Genomic DNA, 12,331 nt, shown 5'->3' with positions numbered 1-12,331 from the left:
TGACAGCAAAAACCCATTGCTGAAGACAACACCTACACAACTCATTGAACATGGAGAGGTTGAACTGGTGCCTACATGACCTTCACCCCTATGTGCTGTTGTCTTCTATACAGGAAGGTACTCCACATGCTACTAAAAGATAAATGTAAATACCAACCCAGGAACAAATCCTTTTAACTATAATGGTATCATGGTTGCAAGACATGTAAGAGCAATGGTGGTACAAAGCTTGTAGAAATAACCAAACAATATCTGATTTGACTTAAGGCCCACACCAGAAGATGGAAGCTACACCTGACCCTGTTTGGGTGACCAAGAACCTGAGACTCGGCCGGGCCATAGTGGCGCACTCCTGTAATCCCAGCACTCGGGAGGCAGAGCCAGGTGGATCTCTGTGAGTTCGAGGCCAGCCTGGGCTACCAAGTGAGTTCCGGGAAAGGCGCAAAGCTACACAGAGAAATCCTGTCTCGAAAAAAAAAAAAAAAAAAAAAAAAAAATAGCCCAGGGACCAAGGGTAAAACCAAATACTAATAGTCTTTAAAAAAAAAAAAAAATGTAGCAATAAAATGAATCATGATGACATTCTGCTATACTCAGCCATAATCAGAGAAGCTTCCTCTTGAAGCACATGGAAACAAACACAGAGAACCACAGCCAGATATTATGCAGAGAGTGAGAGATCTTAGAACACCCAGCCCTAAATGGGATGTGTCTATCAAGTCCCTCCCCTCAGGGTTCAAGGAACCCAGAAGAGTATCCTTTGCCTATATATATTGGCTTCCAATTTACTGTTTTTATGAATTCCTGCACATTCGAATAGTGGGTCTCTGTTTCTTGTGCCTTCCCTTAGGCTCTTTTCGTTCTGTTTGTTTGTTTTTCACAATTCTAATGTGTTAGTGTTTATTTTAACTTATTTTACTTTATTATTATCCCATAGAAACCTATTTATTTTCTAATGAGAGACAGAAAGGGGGTGGATCCAAATGGAAGTTGAAGTGGAAAGGAGCTGGGAGCAGAGGGAGGAGAAACCACAATCAGGATATATTATATAAGGGAAAAAAAAATCTATTTTCAGTAAAAGGAAAAACAATGTAAAAAAAAAAAACTATATCAAACAATACTCCAGCTAGCACACATGTGTGCATGTATGTGCATGTTTAATGGGTGTAATGTGCATGTAATTGTAGCTTCTAATTAATTGCAATTACATAAACCAAAGTGTTAAGTATAATCATTTTGATGCATACTATGTAATATTTCTATGACATATTTATGCATTTGTGGAAGAATGTTATTTGTAGCTACATAGTTATTTACCAACCATGTTTGGTGAGCTATGTAATAACTTAGCCCCAGTATGACAATTTTTCAAAAAGAAAAGTACAATAAAAGAAAGGAAGCATTAGATGAGTGTGCCGCATGTGCCCTGAGGCTGTATGGAGCCAGCAATCACTGCAATTTCACATTGCATCTAAGTATTCACTCTTCAGACCATAAGGTCCCTGCATTTTTTCAAACACAGGAGATTCAACTACAGAGAACACAATCGAATTAAACTGATTTCCTGTGAATAAACTAGTGAATAAACTAGACAACAATGAATTGTACCTTTTAAAGGGATGAATTTATGGGAGTCATATTTCAAGGTTTTTTTTTTTTAAAGCAAAAAACAAAAAACAAGCCACTGAGGGAAAACTTATGAAAAAGCTACTTTCTGAGTCAGCAAGATGGTTTAACAGGTAAAAGTGCTTGCTGCCAAGCCAGATGACCTAAGTTCAATCACTAGGACCCATAGGTGGAAAGAGTACTAACCCTCATAAGTTGTTCTGACTTTCCACACTGAGATGGCTCAAAGATTAAGAGCACCTGCTGCTCTTCCAGAGGACTCAGGTTCAATTCTCAACACCTACATTGTGGCTAATAACTATCTGTAAATCCAGTCCCAGGGGATCTGACACCCTCTTCTGGCCTCTGCAGGCACTGTACGCTTGTGATAGACTTACATGTAGGCAAAACACCCGTATACATAAAAATAAATAAATCTTTAAAAATAAGTATATAAACACAATTTTTAAAACTACTTTCAGAGACACAGCTCCTACCAATCTTTGGGATTGGGAGTCTCTGACAATTAATACTGACTGCAAAATGGACAGCATCTAGATTCACTATAGAGACAAACCTCTGGGCATGTCTGTGACAGGGTTTTTAGGCTGAATTAATTTAGGTATGAAGTCTGTCCTCCTAAATATGAGCAGCAGCCATCTCATAGACTGGGGTCCAGACTGAATGAAAAGGAGAAAGTGAGCTGAGTACAGTATATATTTCTCTCTGCTTCTGACTGTCATGCTTGCCTGGCCATGACAGACTATACCCTGAACCATCAGCCAAATCAATAAAATTAACCTTCCTTAAGTGGCTTAAGATACTTGTCACAGCCATGGTGAAGGAATACATAATTGGTCTCCTAAGTCAGATGTTGCAGCTCAAGCACAGTGCTCGTCTGCTTCAGCACATGCATTTTCATGGGCAGTGACTTATGTTCCTGGCCCTGGACCCCCAAGCACTTTTCTGGTCAACTTCTTTCATAACACTGAACATGTGGTGAATAATTTCCCTAGCAACACTGAATGATTTCATTTGCTTTTCCATTACCCAATCCCCACAAGGAACCTTGAGGATGTAGATTGCAACTACTTACATTTCCCATTGCTGAAGCCTGCAGATAACTCATATCAGCTACTTTACAAACATCTAAATGAACTCAGAGGCAGCTCACACACTAATGAACACTGCATAACGGGCTCTGTGTCCTTGGAATAGGATAAACCAGGCATGACTAAGAAGAAAACAGACTCACAAGGGCCCTAGAAACCAGAGCTGCTGTTTCCCACTGTTCCTTCAATGAACAGTGGCTTGGGACATCATGATTTTAGAAACAGATCCTCCAGTGTGGTGGCACACACCAACAGTAGCAACTATGTAGGAAGCTAAGGCTGGAGGACTGCAAGTTTGAGCTCAGCATAGGCAATACAGTAAGAACTCAGTGTATTTAAATTTTTTTCTTTTAATCTGAGTATTTATATAAATACCTGAATTAAAGGCATGAAGAAAAAGCCTTACGAGAATTTTAGGAGTGGGTCCAGGCCTCGTCCAGGGAATTCGTTGAGAATCTCCATGGCTGTTACACAGCCAACAGTTGGGATCCCTTCAGTATAATCGCTGCCCAGTAGATAAGCCAAGTTGATTAATTTGTTCCGGTCCAATCCTGTATGAATAGCAACAATTAGATTAAATATTTTTATAAAAGTTATATAACGTAAGTATTTTTGTTATATAAACTGTGTATGATAAACCAACATCCAAAGAGACATGTTGCATTTAAAAATAGGTTCTGGTTGGGGATTTAGCTCAGTGGTAGAGCGCTTGCCTAAGCGCAAGGCCCTGGGTGTGATCCTCAGCTCCACATTAAAAAAAAAAAAAAATAGGTTCTTTTGGTAAGTATCATTATATTGAGATTTTAAGTTTTAAACTTTTTTCTTTTTCTGTTTTTTTTTTTTTTTTTTTTTTTTGAGACAGGGTTTCTCTGTAGCCTTGGAGCCTGTCCTGGAACTCACTTTGTAGACCAGGCTGGCCTTGAACTCACAAAGATCTGCCTGTCTCTGCCTCCTGAGTGCTGAAATTAAAGGCGTGCACCACCACCAACAGGCTCCATTCTCATTTTGAATTCTTTATACATGCTGACCTCTACATTTAGCTATCTAATCTGCTCCTCCTGACCACAGGCACATGCATTCCCTTACTAACTGTCTGTAGATCTAATGAGCCTCTCAAACTGAACTTACCCCAACTCAATTCTGTTCCGCTGCTGTGTTCTACCATTAGCCCAGAAACAGGAAGCTAGAAGCCCTCCTCCCATATCCCACATCCAGGACACGGGCACTGTTTTCTCTGGTGTACCAGACACTATGAGGCTTCAGTTTCTTCTCTCTGGTGTAACTATTGATATCCTCCTCCTCCCATATCCCACATCCAGGACACGGGCACTGTTCTCTCAGGTGTACCAGACAATATGAGGCTTCTGTTTCTTCTCTCTGTGTAACTACTGATATCCTCCTCCTCCCACATTGTCACTGGCCTTCTTATTTCTCTAGAACATGTACATAAGCAATCTTCTGCCTCGAGGCCTTGAAAATCTTTAAGTCCCTCTGACATGATCTTTGTTGAGTATTTATTTATAGTTTTGCTTACTATTTCCTTAGGGAGTCTGCCCTATGCTGCCATAAACAAAGCCTTCCCTAAGGACACCTCTGTGAGGAACATCATGTGCTCTCCTACAGTTGGTCCTCATTCTTGTTCTGCTTCTTTTTTTTCCCCCATGGTGCACACCAAGTATTACATCATAACTTGTAAACATAGCCAGCATCTTTTCCTTCCATTAGATTATTTAATTGTCTGCTATTTTTCCACTGTCAAGAATGACTGGCATGAGAGCCACTCAGTGTGCATTTCCCAGCTGAACGAATGGATGAATGTGTGGTCAACATCAGGAGCACCAATGGCTCCATTCCCTACCCTATGAGAGCATCTCTGATTCAATGTAAGGTAACTCAACTAACCTTGTAGACGAGTGAACTGCAAGAAAAACACTAAGGTTTTATCTTCTTAAATCCAACTTTTAAAATCCTATGACCTCCCATTTCCATTCATGTATCAAATTAGATCCTTCAGAAGAAAAATCACAAGGCAAATCAGGAGGGTGAACTGTGGGAAGTGACCACAATCTGAGTCTTACCTAATTGGTTGTGAAAGTCCACATATTGGTAGTACTCTACAAATTTGTTTTTGTTAAAAAAATTCTTATAGACATGCCGGGCTCCAAACAGCCAGATATCACTATCATCAGTGATGGTCCCAGAAGTCTGATCAGTGAGGTCCAGGATGGCACACTGCGCCTCTGCCTCCATGGGAGCCTGGATATAGGGAATGCCAAACAGGCGCAAGAGTTCCTGTAGTTAAGAGAAACCACCCGAAAGGAAATGCACTGATGACCTTGACCACAAAGGGTGTGACAATATCATACAGCCCTTCTTACAGTAAGGACAATTCTACTGAAGCCCAAGCTAAAGTCACACTCACCTGACTTTCCAGAAACATCTGGCCCGTTACAGAGACAGCAATCCGTTCTTGCTGTTGTTTTTGAGCTTCCAGTGAATTCTGCTCTGCTAAGAGGTTACTCTCTAGGATGTCTAGTTCCTCCTATAAAACATGTTCCCATTCACAGATCATTATAGTCATGATCCAATTATGTTCATTTGTTACAAAAATAAAAATAAAAAATAAAAAGCCTGCATTTCCTCGACTGAAATAACCATTAAGTTGTTTCTCCTTACAATGTTTTCCTCTTGAGATTTCCAGGCAAGTCTGTCTCTTTCAGTCACTTCATTACATCATATGAGAAACCTATCTACCCCAAAAGTAACTTACATTTCAAAAGGGAACTATGAGTAACAAGAAGATGAATTAAAAACAGCTAATAAATATTTATCCAACAATTCTTAAAATCTCAAAAGCCACAGGCTTGGTTTCCTCGGCACTAAATTAAAACATGGTATTACATTATTACCAAATCAACATCTTGCCATTCATCAGGTGAGTCCTCAGCATATCCATCAGTTTTTTTGTGCTCTTCCTTGACCAAGTCCTCACTGTCAGAGCTGTCCTGTAGGAGGTGTTCTGTGTCCCTAGGGATTCCTTCCTCCAGAGTTCCTCTTGGTTCCTCTTTATCTTGTTCAGAGGGAGGTTTAGAAGGCTCTGATGACACTGTTTGAAGTTCACCATCACTGACCACACTCTGTACCTCAATGAAACTTCCTGTCCAAAATATAATGATGTCACTTCATCTACACTGAGAACATTAGAAACACTCTGAAGTCATCAAAACTTTCTGAACAGTCCTGAAAATGTCAGACTCCAAAGGAAAGGATTTGACTATAACCTCAAACATGCAACTAACGTGTTATCCTTTTTTTTTTTAAGATTTATTTATTTATTTTGTATACAGTATACTGTTTTCATGTATCCCTGCCCACTAGAAGAGGGCACCAGATCTTATTATAGATGGTGTGAATCACCATGTGGTTGCTGGGATTTGAACTCAGAATCTCTAGAAGAGCAGCCAGTGCTCTTAACCTCTGAGCCATTGCTCCAGCCCCTAACTTGTTATTCTTAAACACACTGCATTACAAATGCTCACCTAGCACTTCCAAACAAGCCTTCTCAATTAGACAAACTGAACTGCTAGGCTTTTGGTCACTGAAAGTGGGAACCAAATTCTCAAAGATTTGCATATTAGCTTTTTAAAAATTTTGTTCCGTCAACTAATCTTGTTTTTTAAAACCCAGAAAGGAAGCCGGGGAAGCAGACAGGCACACAGAATGGGAGAGAGGTAAAAGCCACGTGGTAGAATGCAGATTAGTAAAAATATGGGTTAAGTTATAAGAGCTAGTTGAAAACAAGTCTAAGCTAAAGACCAATCTTTTATAAATAATAAGAAGTTTCAGTGTCACTATTTGTGAGTTGGCAGCCCAAAGAAAATTCTTACTATAAAAATACTTGCAAACCAAATCCAAGAACACATCGAAAAGATCATCTACCATAATCAGGTACATTTCATCCAGAAATGCAGGAATCATTCAATATATGAACATCAGTAAATGTAGTCCCTCATATAAACAAACTTAAAGAAAAAAATCATATGATCATCTCATTAGATGCAGAAAATGTCTTTGACAAAATCCAACACCCCTTCATGATTAATAGTCCTGGAGAGATCAGGGATATAAGGGACATACATACCTAGACATAATGAAGGCAGTTTACAGCTAACCTATAGCCAACATCAAATTAATCAGAGAGAAACTCAAAGCAATTCCACTAAAATTAGGAATAAGACAGGGCTATCCACTCTCTCCAGGCCTATTCAATATAGTACCTGAAGCCTTTTTTTTTTTTTAAAGATTTATTTATTATATATACAGTGTGCCTACATATATGCCTGCACGCCAGAAGAGGGGACAAGATTGAATTATAGATGGTTGTGAGCCACCATGTGATTGCTAGGAATTGAACTCAGAACCTCTGGAAGAGCAACCAGTGCTTTTAACCTCTGAGCCATCTCTCCAGCCTAGTGCTTGAAGTCTTACGTAGTACAATAAGACAATTGAAGGAAATCAATGGGATACAAATTGGAAAGGAAGAAGTCAAAGTATCTTTAGTTGCAGATTATATGATAGCATATATACATGACCATAAAAATTCCACCTGGGAACTCCTACAGCTGATACACACTTTTCAGCAAAATGGCTGGATACAAGATTAACTTAAAAAAAAATAATAAGTAGCCCTCCTATATACAAATGACAAATAGACTGAGAAAGAAATAATGGAAACAACACCTTCCACAATAGCCTCAAATAATAGAAAAATATCTTGGGGTAACAAGCAAGTGAACGATTTGTATGATAAAATGTCATCTTTGAAGAAATAGAAGAAGACATAGGAGATGGAAAGATCTCCCATGCTCATCAATTGGTAGAATTAACATAGTAAAAATGCCATCCTACCAAAAGCAACCTACAGATTCAATGCAATCCTATTAGAAATTCCAACACAACTCTCCACAGATCTTAGATGGACAATTTTGAGCTTCTAATAGAAACACACACACACACACACACACACACACACACACACACACAAACCTAGTGTGGTGGTTTGAAAGGAAGTGGCCTCTGAAGGGAGTGGCACTATTAGGAGATGTGATCTTGTAGTTATGGTCTTGTGGGAGGAAATATGTCACTGTGGAAGTGGTCTTGGAGGTCTCATATATGCTCAAGATACCACCCAGTGTCTTAGACCACTTCCTGTCACCTGTAAGATGTAGAACTCTCAGCTACCTCTCCAGCACCCTGTCTGCCTGCACACTACCATCTCCTACCATGATGATAATGGGCAGAACCTCTGACTACCCCAATTAAATGTTTTCCCTTATAACATTTGCCATGGTCATGGTATCTCTTCACAGCAATCGAAACCCTAACTAAGATACCCAGGAAGCAAAAACTATTCTGAACAATAAAAGTACTGTGGGAGGTCTCACCATCCTGGATTTCAAGTTGTACTACAGAGCTGCAGTAATAAAAACCACATGTTATAGGCATAAAAACAGACACATTGATCAATGGATACAAACTGAAGACTCAGGCATAAATCCACACACCTATAGACACCTGATTTTTTATAAACAGCCACAAATACATACTAGAAAAAAGAAAGCACCTTCAACAAATGATTCTGATCAAACTGGATGTCTACATAAAGAAGAATACAAATAGATTCATACTAATCACCTAGCACAAAACTCAAGTCCAAATGGGTCAAAGGCTTTAACATAAAACCAGATACACTGAACATGATAGAAAAAGTGGTGAATAGACTTGAATGCATTGGGATAGGAGTCAACTTTCTGAACAGAACACTCATACATAGTACAGGCAGTAAGATCAATAATTAATAAATGTGACTGTCTTACTTAGGGTTTCTATTGCTCTGAAGAGACACCATGACCACTGCAACTCTTACAAAGAAAAACATTTAATTGGTGTGGCTTACAGTTCAGAGGTTTAGTCCATTATCATCATGGCAGGAAATGGCAGTATGTAGACAGACATGGTACTGGAGAAGGAGCTGAAAGTCCTACATCTTGATCCGCAGGCAACAGGAAGCAAACCAAACGAGGTGTAGCATGAGCATTGGAGGCCTCAAGCCCATCCCACAGTGATACACTTCCTCCAACAACTCCACACCTACTTCAACAAGGTGGACCTCTATATAGTGCCACTCCCTATGAGCTTATTGGGGTCAATGACATTCAAACTATCACATTCCACTCCTGGCCTCCATAAGCTTCCAACCATACCTATCTTAGTTAAGATTTTTATTGCTGTGAAGAGACACTATGACCACAGTAACTCTTACAAAGAAAACATTTAATTAGGATGGCTCACTTACCACTGTATGGATGGCACTCAGGTGGTAGAGGCAAGAGGGTCAGAAGTTCAAGACAAGCCTCAGCTCCATAAAAAGTATAAGGCTAGCCTAGGTTATATGAATCTCAAATAAATAACAGAAATCTGACCAGTAACAGGACACAAATTACGTGTAAACATATACACAGTTATCTACATTATTTGAAGTGTGGTTTATAAAGTCATTTCAAATACTAAATTAGCAAATACATGCTTCATACACACATATATGTATATATGCACAAATGTGTATGTGTGTATGTACATTCTTTCATTACGTAAGAAATAATGTTCAGAGTGTTATGTGACTTGCCTGAGGGTAGCCTACTACCAGGGTGCCATAATGGAGAGGCTCCCTAGCTGCAGATTCCTGCTCTAGACTCTACTACCCTGCCAATAGTCCCCGGTTATCTCTGCGGGCACACTGAAAACAGGCAGAACATCTCCATGACAAATGCCCATAAAGAAACCAAAGTATCTTTGATTCTGGAGTCAAATTTTAACAAGCTGGTGACTGCACAAATAAATAAGCTATAAACAATGAGGATCATTGGCATATGTGTACACAAAAATACAGAGATAGAGAAGAGAGGTGTACATGGAGAGAATGCATGGGAAAGAGTGAGGGAGACATGAAGAGGAAGAGGTGAAAGAGAGGAAGAGTCAGAATGAGCAGGAATAAAGAGAGAATCAGAGAATATAAAACAAATGAGGCAAAATACTGGCCTCTAAGGTTAGGTGTGAATCAGTCAGTACTCTAAGATAGCTTTCCAATCTTATAATTTTTGTATGTCAAAGTAAGAAGTTAACAAAAGTTAAAGGAAATTCATCTTTCTTTCACAAAGCACAGCATTCCCTTCCTTCAACGATACCAAGGACAGAGGCTGCCAAGATGGCTCAGCAGTTAACAACATTTGCTCCTCTTGCAGAAGCCCTGCATTAAGTACCCAGTGCCCAGGGCAATGCAAAACCATTTATAACTCCAGCTGCAGAAGGTCTGCTGCCCACTTCTGGCCTTCATGGACACTGTATGCATATGTGCACAGACATACATGCAGGCAAAACACCCACACATATAAAATAAAATGAAATCTTAAAGATACCAAAAACAGTCCAATAAAGCAGGGCATTCCCCAACCTAGCTGTGTGACCCTAGAAAGCCCATTCTTCCTTTCTCCCTGGTTCCTCTGCTGTAAACAGGGTTCTACTACAGGTTCTCCTAGTCCCTATAGACATCAAGTCCACCCATTCCATTCCCTTAAAGAAGTACCTACCATCAGACTCGCTTTCTCCAGACTCCATCCCCTCTGGTACCATGGGCTTTGGGACTGAAATCAATTCTCTGGCAGTGGCTTCAGGCATTTCCCATTGCTGGATGGTTTTCAGGGAATCTCCATGCTCATCAGCATTAGAAGACAATGCCTTTTCTAAGTTACCCATTGCCTCTGAAGGGATGTGAACTGTGCTCCATGCTTTGGAGGCAGTATTTTGTACACTTTCTGTTTCATCATCACTTGAAAAAAGAGAGGAAACACATTTCCTCTCAGGTGGGTAGAGACCTTTCTGCAGCTCAGGCTCTTCAGGGTATGTGTCCATCCTCTGATCGGAATGTGTTCTAATTGGAGGTTCCCCGCGGAGTCCAGAGGCATCACTGCACAGAAGTTCTGTGCCTGCTGGTGGAAGGGGAACTTGCTTCCTCTCAACCTCATGCTCACTGCTCATCTGAGACGCTTCCTTCACCACATGAATAAGTGACATTTGTTCTTTTGGAGCGTAACATTCACCAGCTTCATGACAAGCAGTGTTCAATGAATGAGCTGAGGCTGTCTGTTCTTTTTCACTACTGGAGCTGACCACGCCCTCCTTTACGGCAGTCATGGTGGGTACAGGAGGAACTGTGGCAAACGGCACGCCTCCACCTCTCACTTCAACTCCATCGCTGTGCTCCTGGTTTGGCCTGTTTCCAGCCTGTGCTCTCACGGCCCGCTCACCACTCCTGGCACAAGCTTCCCCATCTTCATCCTCACCCAACACTCTCATCACTGCCCTTCCTGTTGGCTCACCATCATCGCCCTCACACACTTTCCCATCTTCATCATCATCCAGAGCTCTCTGAATAGCTGCAAGCGTCTGTGGTGAAATGGAGCCTGCATCTGCAGTGGCCCACAAATTCCTCTCCCTAGACTGCCTTCCCTCTCCACTCTCTGGCTCCTCTTCTGAGCTACTTCCCAGCATGGCTGCCTGTATAGCCAGTAATGTTCTTGGAGAAGGAGGTGCAGCCTCTGGCTCTTTCTCTGGCTTCACTTTCTCATGGGGTGACGACTTTAGGTCGAAGGATATGCTGTGCGTTTTGCTGGAAGAAGAAGCCTCTGAATCCACATCCATGACTTTCTTAGTTTGAATACCTGAGAGAAATTAAAACATTTCTCACCATGCAATTCACAGTGTGACAACTGTATTTCTGGGAAGATGAACAGAGAATCTTAGATCATAAATATAGTGACACATTTTTACTAAATCCGTTCACTAGTTATAAAGCGGTTGGTTCTGTAGCAGCTAATCTATTAGTGACTAAATATAACTGTTACTACCTAACCAAGAGTCTACTGGCTTTATCATAGCTATCTTTTCCCAGAACTCAGAGTCACAAAGTACCCTAGGTTCTATTTTGTAATTTAAAATTTTATTTTGTCACACTACACAGCCAAAAGTAAAACAAGTACTTTTATCTACCTCATAAAACATAATTCCACTTTAGATTATTTCATATTTGTTTCTATAGAAAAAATAAATTAAATCCTGGTGTTAGTGCTCACACATGTGAATTTAAATTTATAAAATGATCTTTCTCCCTATTATTTTAATTACTAGCAAATTCAAAAATAAATTTGAAACTAAGTTCTTTATCATAAAATCTGAAATGAAAAAACTCCAATACCCCCTAAGGAAAAACAACAATAAAGAAAATAGAAATATATTTGATAGAGTTGCTGAGAGTACTAAAGTACTAATGGTGTGAGTAATGAGGCAGTGTGAGATGGCCTTCTGATTCAAATATGGCTTCATAGGTTGTGACTTTATTTTTTTTTGTGTGTTTGTTTGTTTGTTTTAGTGTGTATGTGTGTTTGTGTTTGTGTAAATGAATGCCCTATGTGTGTGGGTGCCTGGGGAAGCCAGAAGAGAATGTTGGATCCCTTGGAGTTGGAGTTACAGGCACTTGTACTGCTGCTATTTTGCTAACT

The 12,331-nt window shown here is 40.1% G+C and overlaps 1 protein-coding gene across 4 annotated transcripts in view; it reads right to left on the bottom strand.

The window, feature by feature from the left end:
• The window catches only part of Ercc5 (ERCC excision repair 5, endonuclease), a 51,600-nt gene that overhangs the window by 22,953 nt on the left and 16,316 nt on the right, over positions 1–12,331 (bottom strand). For all 4 annotated transcript variants that reach the window (XR_004943585.1, XR_004943586.1, XM_036173170.1 and 1 more), the window contains 5 exons: positions 10,364–11,494; positions 5,627–5,874; positions 5,140–5,259; positions 4,796–5,009; positions 3,124–3,268 (listed from right to left, as the gene is read on the bottom strand). Coding sequence is in view for 2 of the 4 variants with exons in the window: in XM_036173170.1 (XP_036029063.1) it covers positions 3,124–3,268; positions 4,796–5,009; positions 5,140–5,259; positions 5,627–5,874; positions 10,364–11,494 (1,858 nt within the window). In the remaining 2 variants the exon portion in view is untranslated. The remainder of the gene's footprint in view (positions 1–3,123; positions 3,269–4,795; positions 5,010–5,139; positions 5,260–5,626; positions 5,875–10,363; positions 11,495–12,331) is intronic.

This window comes from Onychomys torridus, chromosome 23 (assembly GCF_903995425.1).
Source record: "Onychomys torridus chromosome 23, mOncTor1.1, whole genome shotgun sequence".
NCBI lineage: Eukaryota > Metazoa > Chordata > Mammalia > Rodentia > Cricetidae > Onychomys > Onychomys torridus.
The sequence above is the reverse complement of the archived record's forward strand: the minus strand, read 5'-3'. Positions and strand labels throughout refer to the sequence as shown.